Genomic DNA, 25716 nt, shown 5'->3' on the forward strand with positions numbered 1-25716 from the left:
GAGGGGGAAGGAAGAGGCAGGTGAGGGGCGGAGCGGTTGGCTGGGGGGGGCTAGCGATACGGAAGCAAAGGAAAGGGGGCAGTCAGTGGGGTACAAGAGGGGGGATTTGGGTGCAGGAGCTTCCTGCTCTCCCGCAAGTTCTCCCACGTGGGGGTTGTTCATTGAAGTCAATGGCAAGTGCATGTGCAAAAAGATTGCAGGCTCGCTGTTCCTGGAAGGCAAGGAGGGAGAGGGGTGATCCATTATGTTCTCCCACCACTGCCGAAAAATCACGGTTTGGGGTTTTGTTTAGTTTGTACATACACATGCTATTTTGTAAATAAATACATTTCCCCTGCAGCACTTTTGTCACCTCAACCCACTGATCTTATACATGCAAATTTAGGCCCTGATCATGCATGCATGTACTTAATTTTTAGTACGGATGAATAGTCACATGAAGTCATATAGGACTTCCCATGTGTGTAAAATTCAGCATGTGGATAATCGGGACTATACATTGCAAGCTGCTTTGGGCAGGGTGCTGTCATTTGTGTTTGTCCATAAAGTACTATGGCTCTGTAAAAATAACAACGTTAAACCAGACAATGCTTTTTTAAGATTATGTCTTCAAGTTTTGGTGGCTTTCTCCGTATGGACATATTATAATGGAAGACCAACAAATTCCAAAGCGTATGTATCAAGGAGTGCAGCTACACAACTGGCGATCATGTGGGTGCCTAAAGCTTCAGTGGTGCAATAAGATTGCTGGTGATGGCCATAAACTGAATATACAGCCTAAGCACATAGCCAGACATGATCCAGGTGGCCCTGAATCTGCAAGAAGGCCGTATCCCTTTAGGATTTTCCATGATGATGGTGTCTCCACATAGTGGTCAAGTGGAGTTAGGAAAGGTGAAATAGCATGAGACCCTTTTGAGAATTAAGAGGTAAGCATAAAGGGAAGAGACACTGACAGAATCAGATCAGTGCATGATGCAGAAGAATGTTTAAAATGAATCAAAAGGATCTATGTTATATATAAAATTACATTAACAAAAATAAAACTAACTTCTGAACAATCAACAAAGCTGGAGATAGATTTATCATGCTCTGTCTTTTAAAGCTCAATTCTGTATTGTGTTTGGAGCAGCCATTTACATCAATATGAGTTCTGTGTTCACAGTGGCTATAAAATCAGCCTTGAAAGAAGACGACCTTTAGAAAAAGTTTTGCTTTTCCTTTCAATAGTGAAATAAAGTATCTTCTTATCTGATTTCCATGTTGCTGTTGTAAGTCTCCATAATTTTGAAATTACTTATAAATCTTGGGTCAATAGCTTGCACCAGAATATGTGAAGGCAGCATTTGACCAAACGTTTTATTTCCTATTTCCCAGTCCCTCAAATCAGGAACAGTTGCATCAGGTCTCTGATAACTCTTCTTCTTAATCACTTTGCACCCTTATATTTAAATTTCATTCCTTTTCAGACTGCGATTCCAATCAGTTAAATCAATAGGACTCTGCACAGCTGCAAGGGTTCAACTATGTGAATTTAACTGCATGATGAGGACCTAAATCCCAATGCAGGGAGATGGACTGTGTGTGCTGACATCATTTGCATCCATTGTCTGAATCACTCACATTCTTCAGTAGAAATTCCCAGGGGATTGGAAAATCAAGAAAAAAAATCAGATCTATTAGTAATTTAAATATCGTGGAGACTTGAAAGCAGCAGTAGTAGTAGTAGTATGGTGAGAACAGTGGGCTATTCCGAGCTACACACGGGAGATTTTCAAGGTCGATATTAAAAAAATATATAGCTAGCCGTCTGGTCGCAAAATGCTCGTGCCAAAAAGTGTCCCAGGCTGGGGCAGGCAGCTGAAGTAAAAATACATGAGCAAAAGCGCCGGCGGGGCAGAGCAGGTAAGTTTGTGTGGAGGACACGGTTTGCAAGGGGCATTATTCACCCACGGACCTCAGGTCTCTCTGGCTGCCTGGCCCGGGTCCCCTCTCCTCCCCTCCCCTCGAGAGCCCCCCTCCCACCTACGGACCGCGGCTCGGCGCTGGCTGCAGCGCGGGCTCCCTCTGGCGGCCGCCCGGAGACTCCCTCTGCCTCCCGCCTGCGGCACCTGGGCCCGGGGAGGAGGAACGTGCAACCGCCTCCGCCGTTGAGACGCAGCCCGCGCCCAGGTAACTGCCGCCTGCCTGGCCTCTGCGGCCTCCCGCGCTGCGCCCTCCTGCCCGGGGCGAGGGGGAGCGGCCGCGGCAAAGGCTCCCCTCTGTCCCCGGGCCGGGCAGGTTCCCCGGGGGCGGCGCTGCTTTCAGGCGCCCCGGTGCTAGCCGCAGCAGCGGGTTTGAGCTCCTCTCTCCCCGCTGCCAGGGCCGTGGGGGCCCATAACCCCGCTCGGGGCTCCCCTGAAGCCCCGGACTGCGCTGGGGTTACAGGAAGGGGGGTTTAGCGCCTGCCCCCTTCACCCAGGCAGCACGACCGTGTTGTTTGCACGTGTGGGTAGTCACTGCCCACCTCTCCTGTAAAAACATGGGAGCCACACCAGCTTTGCCTGAGACAGGGTGACAGCACACAGGGGCAAACACTTCACCGTTTCCTCTCCCCCCCTCCGTGCATGTTAGGACACTAGGAAAATGACCCATTGCTGAAGCAGTTTAACTGGTAGCGTGGCTGGAGGAGGAAGCTGATTCACCCTCATGATTAAAAGCATGATAGAGATAATGTTCTGCTGTGATAGGGTTGAAAACGATTTGAGTCCATATACATGAGCAGGTGAACTCTTTTCAGCATTAATTGAAACCAGGCAAGGTGTTGCTGTCAGCTATTGTCAGCAACATGTATTTCCCCAGAGTAGATGAGGCCTATGGGTCCTCTATTCCTCCTTGAACTCTTCCTAATATTTTTTTCATATTTAGATATCTTTAAGTTGTACACTAGAGCCTCTTTCTGTCCAATGATTGGGTATATTCCAATAATTATAGAAATTATTTCTGTTAATGGACTTCATCCTCATAGATTAGTTTTAGCAAATTTATCAACAAAAATTGGAGGCTTGTAGCTTTCCTGTGCAGGGATCATTAATACCACCTGATGCTCAGGTCCCAGGTCAAATCTAGGGCCAAATAACTTTTTAGTCATGGACATGACTTATATAGTATATGAGCCATTTTGCTGAGGGCTATTTGCAGTTCTCAGCTCTAACAATACCAACAGAAATGTGAAAAGTAAATAAAAAACTCACCAGTTATACCAATTTATTTTCAGTACAATGCTGCAGGTTTGAGGTACAATCCTGCAAACACTTAACTGAAAATAACTTGTGTTAGTAGAAGCAATTAATCATGTGAGTAAAGTTACTCACATGTGTATTTGCATGAGTCTGCTCATTAAGAGCATATGGCAACCTAATACCCTCAGTGGTTTTTGTTTTGTTTCCCTTTCCTAGCTAGGTTTGTCAAATTCTTTCTCTGCTCATCTACAAGTCATGGGATCTTTGGAAATAATACTTTCATTTCTACAACTGAAACCATGACCTACTAAATGCTTCTAATTTGGCTTTTAAAAGTGAAAGTAAGACACTGCTGTCCACAGAGCACTGCTTAGCCATGTCAACCATGTGAGTCAAAAGAGAAAATGAGACTTCTTGAACAGTTCCCTATAGAAGCTTGGCTGCCACTTTCAACAGCATTTGTGGCCTGTCAGGCCCCTTTGAATTCTTGCATTCTATTGCAAAATAATGGGTTGTTTCTGTGAGCTTTTGGGCAATCTGAAGTCCCACTAAAGTTAATTTGATTTTTTTTTAAATGACTTCAGTAGGAGAAGGATTAGACCTAAGACCCTGACTCTATAAATACTCAGGGAAGTGAGTAGTTCTATTGAATTAAACAGGGCTAGTCATTTGTGTACTGTTATTGATATGCATAAGTGTCTGTTTAACATTTCCAATTTGGTATTTTTTTTCCCCAGAAAGAGCGATGAAAATTGTTTGTTTGGACACAAAATGCTGTTGACAGCAGCAGTTGTAGGGGGAGTCCAAAACACAAGTGGATGGGTTCAGAAATCTTAAAAATAAATAAAATAACCCCCCTCAAAGTAGCATGAAAAAGTTAGTTATTAATAACATGGATTATTTTCCCTTTACTGTATGGAACAAAACTTATAAGTTCTGCAAGTCTTTGAATTGTAGAACCTATGAAGTTCTAAATTATGTTTCTGGATACTACTAGGGTTTGAAAAATCCACATGCTTACCAGTAGCAAGGAGGACATATTCACTAGCTGAACTCTAACCATTCATTTAAAAAAGTTCCTAGTCTGTATGGTTGCAAAGAAAATCTTCCACATGAGAACCAGTGTAGTAGTGCTGTTTTCTTGAGTCTGCATAAAGAGAACTCTAGTGCCTTTGCTTGTAGATTTCCCAAGGATCAACAGATTGAAAATGATAAGACTCGGGTCCATTTGGTTGCTGCTGTCAGAAGGTGGGAAGAAGTGGAGATGGAAAAAGAATTTGTTTAGTTTCACTGTGGAGATGATTTGGAAAGCCATGATGAGCAGAAACAGACAGTAGAGATATTCATGGAGGGAACAACCAGGAGACTGTGGAAAGAGTAGAGCAGGGGTCGGCAACCTTCAGCACACAGGGTAATCCACTGGCAGGCTGCGAGACATTTTGTTAACATTGACCGTCCGCAGACACGGTCCCCCCGCAGCAGCCCGCCGCTTCCTGCAGCTCCCGTTGGCCGAGAACAGCGAACCACAGCCACTGGGAGCTGTGGGGTGCTGTGCCTGCAGATGGTCAAGGTAAACAAAATGTCTTGCAGCCTGCCAGCGGATTACCCTGATGGGCTGCCTGCTGAAGGTTGCCAACCCCTGGAGTAGAGTATTAGAGACTCTCCCCTTTTCTCCTAGCAGCCAGAGGAGGGATGGCTGTGTGGAAGAGGCACTTCACATTTCAGTACTACTCATCAGAAGATATAGTAGAACCTCAGAGTTACAAACCGACCAGTCAACCACATGCTTCATTTGGAGATAGAAGTATGCAATCAGGCAGCAGCAGAGACAATAAATAAATAAATAATGTAAACTACTAAAAAAATGAGAGAGAAAGGTTAAATAAAACATTTGACAAGGTAAAGAAACTGTTTCTGTTCTTGTTTCATTTACATTAAGATGGCTAAAAGCAGAATATTTCTTCTGCACAGTAAAGTTTCAAAGCTGTATTAAGTCAATATTCATTTGTAAACTTTTGAAAGAACAACCATAATGTTTTGTTCAGTGTTACAAACATTTCAGAATTATGAACAACCTCCATTTCTGAGATGTTCATAACTCTGAAGTTCTACTACATTATGAATAATGGAGTCCCCAGATTTGCTGGCAGGAATCCTAGCACCCTTCCTCTTCTCAGCTATAAGAGTGATAGCTATACTGGCCAGGATGTTTTCCCTGCAGCTCATTGGTTGAGGGAGAATTTTGTGTCAGCCCCTGCCAGTAGGTGTCAGTTAATTTTTTCAAGCCCTTGTTATAATATTGCTACAATAATGACATTTTATCTGATGGAGTGGCTTTTCTGGGCTTGTGCATAAGCTTTGTGATCAGGTATACATCCCACTGTGTGTACTATATTTAAAGTATTCAAAACGTTATAAAATATTATCTATATGTATACATTCACTTAGATTAAAATATGTAACATTCTTTTAAAATATTTTGAGCAATTTAAAATTGCCACATAATGAGGCAGTTTTTGTGGTCTACGTAACAGCCAGGTATTATTATTATTGATATTTATTTATTTACATTGTTGCACTTTGTTGTTTGGCCATCTCTGAAACATTAGAAGAGACATTGCTTAGCAATAAACCTGCTCCCCTTGTGGTGATCAGCATCAATGGAATGACGTATGTTTTGGCTAAGGGGAGAACCCAGGCAGAAGCAGAAGGACAAATAGAAGGTGACCTGAAAAGAGAATATCTATCTATCTATCTATCTCAGCGGTTCTCAAACTTTTGTTTCACACAGCAAGCCTCTGAGTGCGACCCCCCCTTATAAATTAAAAAAACACTTTTTAATATATTTAATACCATTATAAATGCTGGATGCAAAGCGGGGTTTGGGATGGAGGTTGACAGCTCATGACCCCCCATGTAATAACCTTGTGACCCCCTGAGGGGTCCCGACCCCCAGTTTGAGAACCCCTGATCGATCTATCTATCTATCTATCATTAATGTGTAAAGTAAAATTGATTTCACTTATTTTTCAAATGAGTGAAAATTTTGAAATTTAAGCCCCAATCTTGCAAGTTACTCTATTTAGATAGACCCTGAAGCTGTGCAGAACACCATTGATATCAGCAGGGCTCTGCATGGAAGTAGAGGTCAGCTTTTGTGCACTGCATTGCAGACTTAGAGGCTTTGTCATTAGCACTATTTTCAAGTTTTACACTGTTTCTTGTATATGCAGTACTGCAGTTGTGTACATAGCAAGTGAGATTGCCTCTAAGTCACTAAAAAGGGGATTTTAAAAAATGCAAATGGTTAAGAACCAGAGAATGACGATCACAGCATGACGTCCCTTCTATGGTTCATACCAGTTTTATACACCTTTTGCAAGTATTTTCACCAGAGTGCCAATAAATAGTTCTGCCTATCAGCAGAACTGCTACTGGTACAAGCATTAGATTTGGTTTCTTGTTTGCCTTTCAGGCCAGTTCTTTTGTGGAATTATCTCAGAAAAACAGAATTGATACAAGAACCATGTAGAGCAATAAGAGTACAAGTTTGCTTTTAATACTTTCTGAGTTCGCTTGTGTTGTGAATTCTGTATTTTCATGTACTCCACTCTTCTAAATTTTTCATTTCTATATTTGTCTTTTGTCATTCTGGGCTTCTATAGTTAACATTTTTTCTTATAACAAATGTGAATGTAAAGGAACTATTTTTTTTCTTTTCCACTAGTGTTTGCTTTGTACCAAATCATTACCAGGCCTGCGTTGATCCTGTGGGAACTTCTTTTTTTGCCCCACATGTGAGTCTGGGTTGAAAGCAGTAAAGTGACAACCTGCTCTTCTTCCCATTCCTCAGCCGGAGGAGGATGCTGGGAGAGAGCTTTGAATTGATCAGATGTCCACAACAGATCTATGGAACATCCAGCAGGATGAGCTCCCACCACCCTGGTTCTTTCCAGCAGTGAAGCTGCGGCTTAGGGTGGGAGTTACGTACAGCATCTTGTAAGGGTAGTTTTACTACAGGATGGTAAACTTTGCTGTTCGACTCCTCACCTCATTTTTTGTATCTGCCCCTGGCTAGTAGGTATCTGGTAATATGTTAAGCCATGGTCTAATTACTAGATTTCTTTTAAAGCACAATTTTTTGTTAGGCTCTCTGATAGAGTGTTTATTTACTGGGCAGGACTGTAAAGCTTTATCTTGTGTACACACACACACACACACACACACACACACTCTCTCCCTTCTTGTAGAGACTTTATTTAAGTTTTAAGAAGATGCGAAACTTTGAATTGTGTTAACAAGCGCTGTACACCTCTGTCTTTCCTGGGAACCATCTGAAATTACATCTCACTGTTTTTTAAACAGCTTGTGCCTTGGACTTGTATAAATACTAGTGCCTATTGTTGTTTGTTTTGCAGGCTTATTGTGACATTGTAATGTTGGGAAGGTCTGCACTGCTTACAGCTGTACATGGAAGAAGGTAGCGTTCTGAAGCTATATTAGCTTCTTGTATATTTTTGATCACTATCGCATATTCCAATGTCTTTGGATTTATTTGATATTTAATTTGGAAATATTACAGATACAGTAGTCTTCATCTTTTCACTGTAATATGTCCTCGAACTCTGTATTATTTTATAGCTTAGAAGATAGGAGTTTTCTGAAAATGACACATCTACCTGCTGTGTAGCATGTGTTCTGAATGACAGTCTGGTACTTGTTGACTCATCTCTGACATCTTAATAAAAGGATGAATCCATTTCATTTGCCTCTTGTCCAGTACATTAGCCCTGTTGCACTTCCTATGTCAGTTCTCCGGTGAGATACTGGGCAGAGTAATCAAACCAGATCTTTGATTCTTAGACAGGAGAAGTAAAGAAAATATGCTGAAAATAATGTTTATTTTTTAATCTTAAAACAAAAGATACTTCAGAATTGTAAAATATTAATTATAAAATCATATAAATTAAAGATGAAGTTGGAGAACTCTTGGGAGAAAGTAGGGAGGTCCTGGAAACAGTGCCTTTATGGGTCGATCCCTCTGGCAGATGCAGACATACACAGGTTTTTGAGTTTGAACCGTCAGCACTGTCTGTAGGGGCATGTGCCCCTGCTAGGTGGAAGAAGGTTGAGGAAATTCTGAGTTCAAACTCACAAAGTTTCTTTGCGCTGATAGGGGAATAACCAACATAGCAGAGAGTGTGGCCCATAATTTTTAAGCTGACTGTCCTTTAAGACCCGATTTTGAATTGACTGGGATTTTTCCTTAGCAACACAAAGTCTGTATACTGAATCTATAGTCACACTGTCATTCAAAGCAAAGGGCTCTGTTGGTCAATGTTTTTTGTACTTGTGCTTTTCTTCAGTTTAATGCAATTTCTCTGTGGTCCAAAGTGTGTGTTGTTTGCACAGTATTAACAAATAAGATTACTGTATGCATACTGATTTCTAGGCAGAGGTTTGACCAAGCTGTGTACTTGAGATAAAATTTAAAATATAAGTTATTTTATTAGGCACCTATCACTCATGGAATTCTAGGATTCTTATATAAAAAAAATAGCATTGCATTAAAAACAAAAATAACACTTAGTAAATGTGATTTGATACAATAGATTTACAGTGTAATATGTGAATTTAAGTATCAGTCATGTGCCTAAAGATTTTTGATGGTCACATCTCAATTCAAATAAAGAAAAAAAAAATGAAAATAATTTCATTTCAGTTTCACATAAATGTCAGTACTGGTTATTGTTATGAAAACAAAACCAAAAAAATCTTAGCACTTATATAGCACTTTAACTTCATGAAGGTACTAAAGTTAAACACAACCTTGACATTATGGATATAAGTAACTGTAATGGTCTAAGTTAAGTCAAAGAAATAAAAGCTAGACTGTGCAAGATGGCTTAATTGTGCTATATAAGCATTTCTTTACTTTTGTTTCATAGAATCGTAGGACTGGAAGGGACCTTGAGAGGTCATCTAATCCAGTTCTGGGCTGGTGATCAGTAGTGCCATGCATTGTTCTGTGGAAGATCTGGTTCCATTTTCCTTTTCCAGTCTGTTGCTTCCTGGGCTTAGTGGGGACAGCAAGCCCTCTCGAAGAATAGTGGCTACATGATAGGCTCTGGGGGCAGATGGGAGAATGAAAAACAGCTAGAAAACAGGGCGAGGGGATCCTTTGGTTTGGACAGTCCTGCAAAGGTTCAGTCTCTTCCTCTAAAGATAGTTCTATCAGACAAAGATAAAATTTATTGTGGTTAATGTCGTCAGAATGAAAAATCCTTGAACTAAAGTTAGCAGAATATGTATGAAGTGATTTAAAAAACTTTAAATTTAAAATGATTTAAAGTCCAAAATTGTGACTATATTTAATTTTGATATTTTGGTTTCTGAAGCTCGTTTTGGCTTTCCTTTTCTGCATACTGATTTAGTGTGATTTCTAAAGATAAATGTGTGTTTACCAAATGTGCTTTTTGTCAGTGTTAGATTTCCAACTCGAGACCTATGTGCTGCTACTCATTTTCCAATGAAGTACATCCTGGTAACCGGTGGTGTCATCTCAGGCATTGGCAAAGGAATCATTGCAAGCAGCATTGGCACCATACTGAAATCATGTGGTCTACGAGTCACTGCAATCAAAATTGATCCTTATATTAATATAGATGCTGGAACTTTCTCACCGTATGAGCATGGTATGAAGAGTGATGCTGTTTCTTTTGCATGCATAAGTTCAATGACATTTTATTTTCATAAACAGAATTTAAATGTATAATGTTTTTGAAAAATTATAGATAGATCTTTACTAACAGGTCATCTTGTCCATCTATGTGACAGTGCAGGATTGCCCCCTACTGCATACTTTCAAGTGCATTGTCTAGTTTAATTTATGATAACTCAAGTGAAAGGGCTTCTACCACTTTGGCCGGCAAGCAGGGCCGGCTCCAGGCACCAGCCCACCAAGCTTGTGCTTGGGGCGGCACCTGGAGGGGGGCGGCGCGGCGCTCCGGCCCCCGGGGAGAGCGGGGCCACGGCCGGGCTCGCCGCCCTCCCCCCCGGCGCTCTGGCCGCCCTCCCCCCCCAGCGCCCTCCCCCCGGCTGCTGGGGGGAGAGCGGCGAGCCCTGGCTGGGGCTCGCTGCCCTCTCGCCGCCCTGCCCCCCTGCGCTCTGGCCGCCGGGGGGAGAGCGGAGCCCCGGCCGGGGCTCGCCGCCCTCCCCCCCGGGCTCTGGCCGCCCTCCCCCCTCTTCCACCAAACAAAAAAGTCAAATTCACAAACACAAAATAAAGGGAGATACCTTTTCCTGCTACCTCCCTCTCTGGGGGGCATGGGGGTGTTTTCGTTTTATTGGCCCTGGGATGTCAGTCCTTCCCCTAAACAGGCACTCAGATTTGGTTGTTTCCCCTGTAGGGAGGAGAACAGCCTCTCAACCTGGAGAAGCCACTCTCCCTGTTGCCCCTAGCCTTGCAGCAGCTTGTCTCTCCTCCCCCTCTCTCACCAGAGGAGGAGTTTTTAAAGGTCTGAGACAACCCCTTCTCAGATTATAAGAAAAAGGGCCTTTATCATTCTAGGGCTAACATACTTGCCTTCCACCACTCTCTTGCAACAGTCCAGCCTGACTTTGTCACGCCACTCATTTTGTTCTTAGCACCTCAGTACCAAATCTCTGTCAACAAATTGGAGGGTATTCAAAGAGCAACATAAATAACTAAGGGGTCATAAGGCTTACAAGAAGAGACTTAAATAATTAAATATGTATAATTTGACTTTAACAACAAAGTTGGGTCGGTTGACATTTTAAATGCCAGTCCTGTGTAGAGAAGGACTGTCAGAAAGAGATTTGGGTTTGAATGAGGTCAGTTGAATTGAAAACAAGGCAAAAAAGTTTGAACAAGGGCAAATGTGTATATTATTGGCTAGTGGCTTAGTAAGGATCTACCAACATGTCTTGGTCAAGCTCTTAGACAAAACTCCTATATCCTTCTGATATCCTAAAACACCTAGGAGAGGGAGGTTGAACCTGACACCTCAGACATGAATTAAATAATACAAATTAGAATAGATTGGCTGGGACAAATTCATCTAGATGTCAAAAGCATGTGGCTATGCTGCTAACCAGCCAGCTTTGGAAAGCATTCCACAAGCCACTAGCATTAGCTGAAAGTGTACTTTTTAGTCTCTCATAGAAAACTGGAGTTTTGTAAATGTTTAGGAGTTGAAGTTTTAAAGCTTGTTTGATTACATACAATTCTCCATACTTCTTGTATGGAGTCGATCATGATGAGTGAAAAAAAATTGCAGATGAGTTATCCAAATCTTACGTGGTCAAGATCCAGATTTATAAAGGAAAACACTACTTGCATCCTCTGCCACATCATTGATTTGCTCATCATAAAATAAGTTGTGCACAGCATTCAAAAATATACGTCCTGCCAATAGTAGTATTTTAAATGATGTTGCTTAGGCAAATTCTGACTGTGGGTCTTTAGTCTACCCTGCAGCTTTTGGAGGCAGAGACAAACTTGTTGGCTTTGGATGCAGGCTTCGCTTCTCCCACTGAAGCTAAGCTATTCCAGTTCTTTTTGTCTCCAGAGCTTCAAGGGCTGAAAATGAACCAAAACAATTTCAATTGTATATCTAAAACATGATCTGTTAATATGATCTACAAAACTTCATTGCAAAGGTTTTTCCCCCTTGCTATGGCAGAATAAATGCCAAAAGAGCCCAGAGGTAAAAAGTGCCTCAATTGTTTCTCTTTGCTCCTAAAGTGAAGTGTATTGTGGGGCTGTAAAGAGGTGTATTTTTGCATCAGAAAAGATGGGCTCTATACTTGGGAGACAGATCTGAGGCCAGAAAAGTCACTTGAACTCTCCTTCTGACCAGCAGCTGATAAAAGGGAAACCTATAATGAAAAGGATAAGGGTGACCTTGCTCCCAAAGTGAAGCAGGAGCAGTGCACCAAACAAACCAAATGTAGCCCACCCAAGGGACTTCAGGCCTCCAAAATGGCCACAGTGGGTATGTCAGAGGAGAATGATAGAACCCTCCATCAGAATCACGGTCAGCTGCCCAACCAATGCTGGGTATGTCTACACTGCAGCTGGGAGTGTGCCTCCCAATTTGGCTAGACAGACAAACACTAGCTCTGCTTGAGTTAGCACACTAAAACTAGCAGCATGGATGTTGTGACACAGGCAGTGACATGGGCTAGGCATCTGAGTATGATCCTGCACAACCCCCCCGGGGTCCATACTTCATAGCATATCAGGGTTGGAAGGGACCTCAGGAGGTCATCTAGTCCAACCCCCTGCTCAAAGCAGGACCAATCCCCAACTAAATCATCCCAGCCAGTGCTTCGTCAAGCCTGACTTTAAAAACCTCTAAGGAAGAAGATTCCACCACCTCCCTAGGTAATCCATTCCAGTGTTTCACCACCCTCCTAGTGAAAAACTTTTTCCTAATATCCAACCTAAACCTCCTCCACTGCAACTTGAGACCCTTACTCCTTGTTTTGTCATCTGGTACCACTGAGAACAGTCTAGATCCATCCTCTTTGGAACCCCCTTTCAGGTAGTTGAAAGCAGCTATAAAATCCCACCTCATTCTTCTCTTCTGCAGACTAAACAATCCCATTTCCCTCAGCCTCTCCCCATAAGTCGTGCTCCAACCCCCTAATCACTTTTGTTGCCCTCTGCTGGATTCTTTCCAATTTTTCCACATCCTTCTTGTAGTGTGGGGCCCAAAACTGGACACAGTACTCCAGATGAGGCCTCACCAATGTCGAATAGACGGGAATGATCATGTCCCTCGATCTGCTGGCAATGCCTCTACTTATACACCCCAAAATGCCTTTAGCCTTCTTGGCAACAAGGGCACACTGTTAATTCATATCCAGCTTCTCGTCCACTGTAACCCCTAAATCCTATTCTGCAGAACTGCTGCCTCGCCATTCAGTTCCTAGTCTGTAGCAGTGCATGGGATTCTTCCATCCTAAGTGCAGGGCTCTGCACTTCTCCTCGTTGAACCTCATCAGATTTCTTTTGGCCCAATCCTCTAATTTGTCTATGTCCCTCTGTATCCTATCCCTACCCTCCAGCATATCTATCACTCCTCCCAGTTTAATGTCCACTGCAAACTTGCTGAGGGTGCAATCCACACCATCCTCCAGATCATTAATAAAGATATTGAACAAAACTGGCCCCTGGACCGATCCTTTGGGGCACTCTGCTTGATACTGGCTGCCAACTAGACATGGAGTCATTGATCACTACCCGTTGAGCCCGACGATCTAGCCAGCTTTCTATCCACCTTATAGTCCATTCATCCAGCCCATACTTCTTTACCTTGCTGGCAAGAATACTGTGGGAGACCATATCAAAAGCTTTGCTAAAGTCAAGGAATAACATGTCCACTGCTTTCCCCTCATCCACAGAGCCAGTTATCTCATCATAGAAGACAATTAGGTTAGTCAGGCATGACTTGCCCTTGGTGAATCCTTGCTGACTGTTCCTGATCACTTTCCTCTCCTCTAAGTGCTTCAGAATTGATTCCTTGTGGACCTGCTCCATGATTTTTCCAGGGACTGAGATGAGGCTGACTGGCCTGTAGTTCCCTGGATCCTCCTCCTTCCCTTTTTTAAAGATGGGGAGTACATTCACCTTTTTCCAGTCATCCGGGACCTCCCCCGATCGCCATGAGTTTTCAAAGATAATGGCCAATGGCTCTGCAATCACATCCGTTAACTCCTTTAGCACCCTCGGATGCAGTGCATCCAGCCCCATGGACTTGTGCTCGTCCAGCTTTTCTAAATAGTTCTGAACCACTTCTTTCTCCACAGAGGGCTGGTCGTCACCTCCACATGCTGTGCTGCCCAGTGCAGTAGCCTGGGAGCTGACCTTGTTCATGAAGATGGAGGCAAAAAAAGCATTGAGTACATTAGCTTTTTCCACATCCTCTGTCACTAGGTTGCCTCCCTCATTCAGTGAGGGGCCCACACTTTCCTTGACCTTTTTCTTGTTGCTAACATACCTGAAGAAACCCTTCTTGTTACTCTTAACATCCCTTGCTAGCTGCAGCTCCAAGTGTAATTTGGCCTTTGTGATTTCAGTCCTGCATGCCTGAGCAATATTTTTATACTCCTCCCATGTCATTTGTCCAATCTTCCACTTTATATAAGCTTCTTTTTTGTGTTTAAGATCAACAAGGATTTAACTGTTAAGCCAAGCTGGTCACCTGCCATATTTACTATTCTTTCTACACATCGGGATGGTTTGTTCCTGCAACCTCAATAAGGATTCTTTAAAATACAGCCAGCTCTCCTGGACTCCTTTTTCACTCATGTTATTTTCCCAGGGGATCCTGCCCATTAGTTCCCTGAGGGAGTCAAAGTCTGCTTTTCTGAAGTCCAGAGTCCGTATTTTGCTGCTCTCCTTTCTTCCTTGTGTCAGGATCCTGAACTCGACCATCTCATGGTTACTGCCACCCAGGTTCCCATCCACTTTTGCTTCCCCTACTAATTATTCTCTGTTTGTGAGCTGTAGCTCTGCCCCTAGTTGGTTCCTCGAGCACTTGCACCAGGAAATTGTCCCCTACACTTTCCAAAAACTTCCTGGATTGTCTTTGCATCGCTGTATTGCTCTTCCAGCAGATATCGGGGTGATTGAAGTCCCCCTTGAGAACCAAGATCTGTGATCTAGTGACTTCTATTAGTTGCCAGAAGAAAGCCTTGTCCACCTCATCCCCCTGGTCTGGTGGTCTATAGCAGACTTCCACCACGAATCACCCTTGTTGCTCACACTTCTAAACTTAATCCAGAGACTCTGCAGTTTCATACTGGAGATCTGAGCAGTCTTACTGGTCTCTTACATACAATGCAACTCCTCCACCTTCTCTGCCCTGCCTGTCCTTCCTGAACAGTTTATATCCATCCATGACAGTACTCCAGTCATGTGATTTATCCCACCAGGTCTCTGTTATTCCAATCACATCATAATTCCTTGACTGTGGCAGGACTTCCAGTTCTCCCTGATTGTTTCCCAGGCTTCTTGCATTTGTGTATAGGCACTTAAGATAACTCGCTGATCGTCCTGCTTTCTCAGTATGAGGCAGTCCTCCCCTCTTGCGCTCTCCTGCTCGTGCTTCCTACCGGCATCTTGGGGCAGCAATGTTCACACTGCTATTTTTAGCCTGCCAGCTTAAGTAGAGCAGGCATGTATCTGTCTACCCAGGCTAGGAGGCATGCTTCCAGCTGCAGTGTAGACATACCTAGCATTGCTTGTGCAGCTGACGGTGGTCCTGATGGAGGGTGGTTCTCTGTGGCAGCAGAGGGAACAGAGCTTCTATGAGGAGTCAGATTCATCAGAGACTGCATCCATCCCCTGAATCAGCCAATGTACAAAGAGGAGACATTTTCAAAGGGACAAGGGGAAGTTAGGTGCCCTACTCCTATTAACAATCAGCAGGAATTGGGCACCTAATTCTCATTTGTGCCTTTGAAAAATCTTCCTCAAGGATAGCACTGCTCCTACAAAACCTCTAACCCCCTCATACTCAAACTATGCAAGCCTTTTGCAAAAATTGTAAAGTCTGCCATGAGCTAATGGAGTTCTCAGACACATCAGCCTTTGAGGACTCCATTAGCTGCTGGAAATCTTTAAAAAATATTTGCTAAATGTCTGCATAGTCTCACACAGAGAGGGCTGGAGGTCTTGCATCCTATCTAGTTTTGAGTATCTTGGTTGATCCATACAAACTCTAGAATGAAATAACCACACTTCCAGAAAATACTGAAAGTCACACTATCTCATTGTCTGGAAGATGGACTGGGTGATCTAATAGGCTTTTTTCATCTCTAACTTCTATGTACTATGAATAAATTTAATGTTAGTAGGCCAACCTATATTTGAGATGCAACATTTAAAAAAGGTGCTAGACCTTTCCAAGAGCTCATTTTTCAAAGAGTTTCCTATAAAGTTTTTTGGCAGGAGGCCACGTGTAATAAATTTCAGACAGAAAGGAGTCTTTCTGAGGAAGGTAGAAGTGAAGGTCAAAATTAGGTTTATAATAGAAAACTCGTTATAGTCTTAACTATAAAGTCACTTTCTCAGTTCCATGATAAGGCAAATCTTTGGCAGTTTCATTCTTGTCAGTTTGACAGCTTCAGAAGTTACAGCCTGTGGTGTGAATGTTCTGTGGGTGGTTAGTGTAGTGGAGAATTGGAGAAAACCCCCTTGATTACTAAAATATTTCCAGCTGTGCTTGGAGTGGAAGTGTACTTTGGTATCTATTTAGAATGAAAAGGGGCTTATTCACCACAGGAATCAAATTCAGAACTGGGTCCTGTCAATTTCAAAGTCCAGAAGGCAGGTGCTTTGAAGAACTGAACTATTGCTTTTTAAGTCAGAGGGAAATATGACTTACGAAATAGCAGAGCAGCACTTGAAAGGGGGTAGCTGAGATATCAATGCAGAAGCAGCCTAGTCCAATAGATAGGCACAGGGCTGGGACTTAAGGAGAACTGGATTCTATTCCTGGCTCTGCCATTGCCTCATTGGGTGGCCTTAGGTATGTTGCCTGATCTATTGAGTGTGTATTAATTATATTGATTAATTAGAAATCCCAATAACATTCTGTGGGTTGAGAGGGTCCTGGCTCCTGATCAGACCCAGAAGTATTAGAGTTATCACAATGATGAGAACCCTGGTGTGCACAGTGGAGACACTCACACTTAGGAAAGACCTTCTGTCTTTGTAATAGCAGCAAAGAGTCCTGTGGCACCTTATAGACTAACAGACGTATAGGAGCATGAGCTTTCGTGGGTGAATACCCACTTCTTCGGATGCATGTGTCTTTGTAATATTTTTATTAGCACTGTTAGCAATATCACAAACACTTCAACTCCGTGAAGAGGGTAGAAATAATATAAAATGAGTGTCTGAGCATCCATATACTTACACCATCTCTTGCAGAACAACCCAAAATGTTAGTCATCATCCTCATTGTCATCCTTACCAGCAGTCATCGGCCTGGCCTCTTTCAAGGCACGCTGGCTGAAATGCAGGTTTTTATGTGTTCAGTTGATTCCCACTGTGCCTAACGCATATTCAGTAGGGGTCTCAGCCCCTTTTCCTTGTCTGTATTTTCTCACCCTACTAAAGTTGGGGTGCTCTTCTTCCGTAAGTTACTAGGCCTTTTACCTCAAGTTTATTAGCATATTCATTAATTAGTGACTATGGCATTCTTGTGGTTGGATATCTGCTGATGTTCCTAATTTAAAATATCTAAAGCTGGTATAAACTGACATCTTGTGGTTACCTGTCAGCAGTTTAGTCATACTCATTTATTAAAGCTTAATATCTGTCTTGTGATATCTTATTATCTAGGGTTACTCCTGGTTAGCTTTTTGGGCCTTAGGCCTTGATTAGTTTAGCTAAGCCAGGGGTTTTCACAATAAATTTTTTGGTGATCTCAGCGTGTGTCCACCAATTTTTGCGGTGGCTGCTCTGACAATTTTTCCTAAAATACTTAATTAACTTTAGGAAAAAAACAAAGAAATGTGCACACATATACGTCCAAATCATTGTAATTTATTTATGTAATAGAAAGGTAATAGGAAGTAGAGCTCCCAATTCAGTGCACCCAGACTTTGGTCCTATTCTAGTGCTCGGAGGGTGTCACGGAGCGGGAGCCCCTCACCCTGTCGGGAAGCTGCCAAGCCCTGAAGCAGCCCTGAGCCATTGAGCTACTGCGGTAACTACAGCATCTGTAAACAGGCAGAGGAAACACTGACCAGTCTCTCTGTCCCTGCCTCCCATGGCCCTTCAGTGAGATCCCACCCCAGGGAAGGTGGGTCAAGAACTCACTGGCCACCTGTGGAATCCTAGGCTCTGTGCCCAGATCGGGTGTGAGCAGGGGAGCTGCTTGGGAGTGCCCCAGCGATCGAATGCTGCAGCCACCTCCACTGACAAGAGCCACCTCCAGTGCCGTGTACACTAGCCCTATGTGTTTCCAGAGATGCTGCCTGGCACCCATGAGGAGGAAGCTGCGTGGTGCAAGGCCCAAATCCTGGCGGTGCATCTCGCTGCCCTTGGTAACAGCTATTCAGGAGCAACAGCTGGGCGCGGCAGGGAGGGGCCACTGCTTTGTCGTCTCCAATCTCCACCCACGTTTTGGAGGCTGTTGTGGTGGCAAAAAATTCACTGGTGGCTGCATGTGGCCATGGTGTCCACATTTGGAAAATGCTGAGCTAAGCTATTGTCTTACAGGCCTAGAGGCTTTTAGGCGCATTGCATTATTCCTTAACTTATACCTATGTCTTATCTACCAATACCTATAGGCTACAGGTAAATTGTTTAGGCCGTACTTTTTAAATATGTGTACCTCAAGTTAATCTGGACCTAAGTCCCGATTTCTCATAAATGTCAAGTTGTGCTATTTTTTTTACATGTGTAACTGGAAATTATCACTAGAGATATTCATTTAAATGAAAAAGTAAGTAAATAAGAGTGCATTTATGATAAAGGAAAAGAAAATCCTGTTTCAGATATAAAAAGCTATATCTAGAACAAGCAGTTTAGTGAAATTTTTACCAAAGGTGATAAAGCAAAGTTCCTTTGATTGCTGTATGCGAACTAGTATATTTTTAATAAAGATTTCATTGTGTACCTAAATACATACCAATCCTTTAACAATAGGTTATTATAGCTCGTACTATCAAATAAAAGTTAAAAAATCTATTTATATACTTGTTGCTGATAATAATAATATAATAGCACTCATAATCTTCAAAATGCTTTTACAAATATTAATTAAACCTGTTTACATTACTGAAACATATTTCTGGGAGCTAGTGTAAATTTTCAGTAGGTGACTTTTTAAATGAGGGGGACAAATTTTACACTAGATTATGTTCATGTAATTCTGTGTTCTGCACTGAGGTTGTGCAGTTTAACTGAGGGCAGAATTTTGCCCTCATTTTTATGAAGATCTGAATATTATTAGATTTTTATTAATTAATAATTTAAAAAGAATACCAGCAATTATTATTTTTATGGACCAACCTCTTGCCATATGTATTTTAAACCATATTAATATTTGAATTAAACAGATGACAGAAAGCATCCACATAAGATGAACTCCTGTGGGTTTTTTTTTTTTTTTTAAACCTGTGAAATATAAAAGGATCTAATTAAAAAAGGAGAAAAGAAAAAGAAATAAAAAGGAAAAAATCCTGCTCCAGGGCTAAGCCTTTGTAGGCTATATTTTAGCCTGGCCTATGCCATAGAGCTGCCCATCTCCACTCACTGTGTCATTCTCCTGTGGCCAACCTGAGCCTGAGAAGGAGCCAGAATTTACCAATGTATATTGCCAAAGACCCACCGTAATATGTCAGCAGCTCTCCCGCTTCCCCGTTCCCAGCGCCTCCTATCCACTGGCAACCCCGCTGATCAGCGTCTCCCCTTCCCTCCCCACACCTCCCGATCACCTGTTTCATGGCGTGCAGGAGGCTCTGTGGGGGAGAGGAGAGGAGCGAAAGCACGGCAGGCTCAGGGGAGGGGGTGGAGTGGGGGCAGGGCCTGTGGCAGAGCCAGGGGTTGAGCAGTGAGCATCCCCTAGCACATTGGAAAGTTGGTACCTGTAGCTCTAGCCCCGGAGTCGGTGCCTATACAAGAAGCTGCATATTAACTTCTGAAGAGCCACATGTGGCTCCGGAGCCACAGGTTGGCCACCCCTGTCCTAAACCTTGGGACAGTGTCCATCAGATTTGACTTCCTGCAGCTCACATTAGTGCCGAAAATGGGGCATTAAGTCAAAACTGGATATAAAAAACAAGGTCTAAATATATCTATATGTAAATAGAGAGAACAGTTACATGGCTTCTTGTTTCCCATCTTGTCTGCATCCAGGTTAATGTAAGTGTGGCATTTTGGTTACAATAAATGTTTAGACTTTTTCAGGTGATTGAAATATATAAATCTGTCCTTTTTCTTTGCCCCAATGTCATCTAATGGGAGACAGAAAGGCATATTTCAGTCTTTTAGATCATATAATCAGTTATTTTTTACAATCCCAAAACATTTGCTCTTCTTTAAGGGCCTGATCCAATGCCTGTTGAAATCAATGGAAAAACTCTCACTGATTGAATAGGTATTGGGTCATGCTCTAAAAGAGTAGGCTGTGTAGTCTAGAAATATGCCAGCTTTCCCCCATTATTACAGTATACCAGATTCTAAGTCTTCCTTGAAGTTTGCAAAGTAGCCTTCTGTATCAATAGTTTTACATCTAATCAATACAGCTCTGTATGCAACATTCACTTTTGCTTGTCAGTAACCTCCTAGCAGACACCAAGATGACTGATTCCTTTGATCAAAATGCTGCCAGCAATGTAACTTTAGCTAGCTGAACCCACAGTTCAGAGTTCCCAAGTTAATCTTTTCATGATTTCCAATTAGCCAAAGTTTCCTCATTCTTTATTCTCAAAGAGCATGCTCTTGAGAGGTGGTGGGTGTACTCAGCCCCCGCGATTTAAATGGGAAATTAATAGCACACTGGAGGAATTTAGCATCTCACATAATCAGATTGTAAATCATCTACCCTCTTGTGCAGTGCATTTTCTTTCATTATTTGTTCAGAGAGAATTTGATATCCTGATGAACACGGTTTTACATTGCAACTGTGTATTTACACATTCTAGAGCTTACCTTCAAAAGATTTTATCTTTGTTTCTACAATATGAATCCAGCAAATTATCCAGTCATTGATGTGTAAGAGCAGTGCTCTTGCTGAGGTACTTTTCAGTTCTGCCAACGCACTTTCCCATCTGATTTCATATAGAGCCATGTTGGAGGCAACAGGTGTGGTTCCCTCACAGGCTGATGTTTAAAAGAGGCATCTTTAGAGATCGAAAAAAGGCTCTGGGCTTGATCCAAAGCTCTTTGAAGTCAATGGAAAGATTCCACTGACTTCAGCGGTCTTTGGATAAGAGCCTAGCTGTGGGTATGATGATCCAGATGTTTGTGCTGAAACAACTGAATCAAAACTAGGAGTAAAATTTTCAAAAGTTGCTAAGTCACTCATGCAAATTTTACCCCAAATCTGAGCCTAAAATAATTAACATAATTGAAATAAAGTACTGCATTTCATTGCGCTTATTTATATAGCACCTTTACTAAAATGTATTTATTATGTTTGCAGGATTCCTGCCATTTATTTAGTAATTTGTAATCATTGCTTTTCTATGTGTTAATGTAGGAGGAAATCCCAGTACAATTTATTTTTTACCTTTTCATTTTCTTTTTCAGGTGAAGTTTTTGTACTAAACGATGGGGGAGAAGTTGACTTAGACTTGGGAAATTATGAAAGATTCTTGGACATCAACTTATATAAAGATAATAACATCACCACTGGAAAGATCTATCAACATGTAATCAATAAAGAAAGACATGGAGATTACTTGGGAAAGACAGTTCAAGGTACTTTCCATGTAGTTTAAATTCATGCAGATTAGTTGAGTTTCTAATAAAGACTGTTTAGAACAATTACACGGGTAACTTTTATTCACTCAGAGGGATACTGACATATTTGCATTACTGGATTAATGTGAATGAATTGGTCACTTCAAATACTTTCCTGGATTTATGACAATTTTTTTGATAAATGGGACAACTGAAATTGTAAATTAATTTAGGTCAAAGACAGTTTGAGTATAATAGGTAAGTATGCTGAAGCTGCCTATTCTTCTAGTTGAGCAAATCATTCTGTCCTCCAGATGATCCAGGAGGAGTTTGCTTCCCATTTGCATTCCAGTAATCAAGTTTTACTTGCATATATGTTTACAAAGAACAAATTTCAGTTGCAGGTATAAATATTCAGGAACATCCTTTTAAATTTGCATGCAGTCATTCACATTGGACGTGCTGGCATGCTCATCCATTCAAGTTTCAGAGGGGGCATACTGCATAGAGCAAGTGCTCTTTGCTGCCTTGACTCAACCCTTCTTCCTTGCCAACAAGATTTGGCCATACTTTAGTCTTCTGGAGGGACTTCTACCCCCTTTCATTCCACCAGCTCAATTACCCCACTGGGTTTTTCTCTCCTCTCTAAGTAGGAAGCAGTATGTGGTCCTACATTAGGAAGTGCTTCCTTTTTTCATTTTGCCTTGCAGTTGTTCCACACATTACTGATGTTGTACAAGAATGGGTGATGAATCAGGCAAAGGTTCCTGTGGACAGTGACAAGAAAGAGCCACAAATATGTGTCATTGAGGCAAGTATGAAACTTCCCATCTCTACAGATGTAATCCAGGGGGTTGGTTATGTGTGATGAATAAATAGAGCTTACTTTTCCTCTCTTGTTTTGTGTTGTGTATATATGTCAGACTGAGTTGATATGGATAGCAACAACAAAGACACACAAATGCTGTATGGCCCTTGGCGTTAATTCTGAGTATGTTATGCATGGATTCCTCCCTGTGACTTCCACTAATGTGATTAAATCCCCATGCAGAGCATTGAAACTTGCTGAAGAGCGGCTCCTTAGGAGCCGATTCTCTCTTAAAGCAGCCAGTCAGTGTAAATAAGTTCTTCTTTGAGTGCTTGCTCATATCAATTCCAGTTAGGTGTGTGCGCGCGCTGTGTGCACAGATGTTGGAAACTTTTCCCTAGCAGCTACCCGTCAGGCCGGCTGTGGAGCCCCCTGGATGGTGCTGATATGGTGCTCTATATATGACCCTGCCAGCTCGACCCCCCCCTTCCATTCCTTCTTACCGCCAGTGACAGTTGTTGGAACAATGGTCTCTTGTTCGCAAGTGCTCCATTACTCCCTAGCTACTTTACTTATCTCTGTGTATAGTTACCCTATTGTTAGTTAAGTGTTAGATTTTTGTTATCTTTAGTGTTAAGTATAGTTGTTAACACTTGAAGGGGTTTCCCCTTTCAACGAGTGCCCTATGGGGCTACGGGGCATGCCGTCCCAGGACTTCAAACCTTGCAGTTCCTGTGGCAAGCCCATGCCCACGGGCGACCCCCATGACTCCTGTCTTCGGTGTCTGGGAGAGGCCCATCAGGCGGATAAGTGCAGGATTTGCAAAGCATTTAAACCTCGCACTAGAAAGGAGAGACAACTCCTCATGGAGTCTGCCCTTCGTCTGCCTCAAGACTCGGCCCTGAGCGCCTCGGTGTGGAGCGCCCCTCCAGTGGTGCCGTTTGCAGAGCCAGAAAAGGACTCGGCATGCCCCTCTAAGGCCCGACGGTCTCCCGGGGCCCAAAAGAGCTCTCCCTGGCACCGCTCCCACTCCCTGGCCACCCGTAAGAAGCAGGCCACGGAGAAGCCTCCACAAAGGCCTGAGGTGGTAGTTGCACCTCCGGCAGGGCGTGGTGCGGACCAGGAACATAAGACCGACATGCTTCCCAGTAGTCCTCACCCCACACGGGCCCCCGCCCCCCAGGGAAGCCCAGCATCGCCGGATTCCCCGCAACTGCAGGTCGAGGAGGTCACGCTGCCCGCCACGCCCGACACCTTTGAGGCCGCCATAGGGCTCATTGAGATGACGGCGCCCAAGTCCCCGGTCTCGAGGCCTACACCATCTCGAGCCCCGGCACTGCCAAGAGGCGAACTGGCGTTCTTTGGGCCATTGGTCCCCAGACCCGTATCACTGCGCCACTCTTAAGTTCCCGGCACCGCACCCATGCTACACACCGGTTTGACTCGCGGCCATGGTCTGAGTCGCAGCACTGGTCCCACAGCCCTGATCCTTGGAGCCGCTCCCGCTCGAGGGGGTCATCAGCTGGGAGGTCGTGGTCCCACTTGAGGTCCAGGTCAAGGTCTGAGACCTCGCGGCATCGCTTGAACCGACACCGCTCCGCACAGCGACACCGCTCCCCATTGCGGCACCGCACCTCTCCGAGACACCGTACGCAAAACCACCGCTCCGGCGTGGCACCGCTCTCTGTTGCGGCACTGCTTTCCATTGCGGCACCGCTCACCGGCTCGGCACCGTTCTTCGACATGGCACCGATCACGGTTGCAGTCCCGTGGCCAATCTTCACTGAGGCAACGGCACCACTGGTCACCGTCTGGATCACGCCACTCCACACGGCACCCATCCCGCTTGTCGGGGGATGCGGAACTCGCCCTCGCACAGCGCACCACCCCTCCTTGGCCGTCCCACTCCCAGTCACCCTCCCTCAGGTTGAGTAGGGCATCAGGGGCATCGGAGGTACCTTGATCAGCCCGGGCATTATCGGATGGGACACTTCAGCGCCCCACTGACAGCCCCAGTGGCAGTTCTGGACCCCCTGGGCGTACCATCAAGCCCAGGGTGCTCCTCCAGGCGTCCCTCCACCTTCACGCTCTGGGTCCTGTATTCCCGAGGCAACCATCAGTCGTCGTCCTCCGGATCCCACTCAATCGCTGGACCCAGCCCCACCCCTGGTGGAGACTAAGGGGCTGTTTTGGACCCGATCCTGCCGGTCGCCACCTCTTCGTCTTCTCCCGATGTGGCAGTGGCAGGTACATCTACATCCGTCCCTCCATCCATGGACTATCAGGCTTTAAAGGAACTCCTACGGCGAGTGGCCTTAAATATGAATCTCTAGGTGGAGGAGGTAGTAGAAGAAGAGGACCCTGGGGTGAACATTCTGACACCAGAAGGGCCCTCTAGGGTGGCGCTGCCTGTTATAAAGACCATCCAGTCAAATGCCAAAACAATCTGGCAAACTCCGGCCTCTGTTCCTCCCACAGCCAAAGGGGCCGAAAGAAAGTACTTTGTCCCCACTAAGGGGTTCAAATACCTTTTTACCCATCCCTCCCTCCCCCCCGTGCTCCCTGGTGGTGGATGCGGTAAACGAAAAAGAAAGGCAGGGCCAGCAAGGGCCCACCCCTAAATCAAGAGACACGAAATGTCTGGATCTCTTTGGGAGGAAGGTTTATTCTATTGGTGGCCTCTCCCTACGGATTGCTAATCAGCTCGCGATCCTTAGCAGATACAGTTATAACTCCTGGTCTGCAATCCAAAAGTTCAAGGAGCAACTCCCATCGGACTCTTGGCAGGAGCTGGGTGCCATTGCTGAGGAGGGCAGAATAGTGTCCCGGGTTGCTCTTCAAGGCTCCCTGGAAGCCGCGGATGTGGCGGCACGTACGCTGGCATCTGGTGTTGCCATGCGGCATAACGCCTGGCTTCAGTCTTCAGGTCTTCCGCCAGAAGTTCAGCAGACTATTCAGGATCTCCCGCTTGACGGTCAGGGGCTTTTCTCTGAACAGACCAACTCTAGGTTGCATAGCCTGAAAGATTCAAGGAACACAATTAAGTGTCTCGGCATGCACACCCCGGCGACTCAAAGAAAGCCGTTTAAACCCCAGCACTCCCAGCAGCCATCTTTCCCCACTAGATCCAGGCAGGACTTGGTAGGAGGTAGTAGATACATCAGGCGCAGACCATCGCGTCCTCCCCCAGGTAGGGTGACCAGATCACCAAAGACAAATATCGGGACGCGGGGGGG

The 25716-nt window shown here is 44.0% G+C and overlaps 1 protein-coding gene across 6 annotated transcripts in view; it reads left to right on the top strand.

The window, feature by feature from the left end:
* Positions 1–25716, top strand: part of CTPS2 (CTP synthase 2) — a 132741-nt gene continuing 107025 nt past the window's right edge. For 4 of the 6 annotated variants that reach the window (XM_034756225.1, XM_034756251.1, XM_034756258.1 and 1 more), the window contains exons 1-5: positions 2039–2172; positions 7640–7701; positions 9705–9916; positions 21520–21690; positions 22383–22483. In XM_034756225.1, the coding sequence (XP_034612116.1) occupies positions 7658–7701; positions 9705–9916; positions 21520–21690; positions 22383–22483 (528 nt within the window). In that variant the 5' untranslated portion in view covers positions 2039–2172; positions 7640–7657. Of the gene's footprint in view, positions 21–2038; positions 2173–5830; positions 5945–7639; positions 7702–9704; positions 9917–21519; positions 21691–22382; positions 22484–25716 lie in introns of those variants that run through there. The other 2 variants (XM_034756233.1, XM_034756242.1) reach the window with 2 other exon arrangements.

The sequence above is a fragment of the Trachemys scripta genome, chromosome 1 (genome assembly GCF_013100865.1).
Source record: "Trachemys scripta elegans isolate TJP31775 chromosome 1, CAS_Tse_1.0, whole genome shotgun sequence".
NCBI classification, from domain to species: domain Eukaryota; kingdom Metazoa; phylum Chordata; order Testudines; family Emydidae; genus Trachemys; species Trachemys scripta.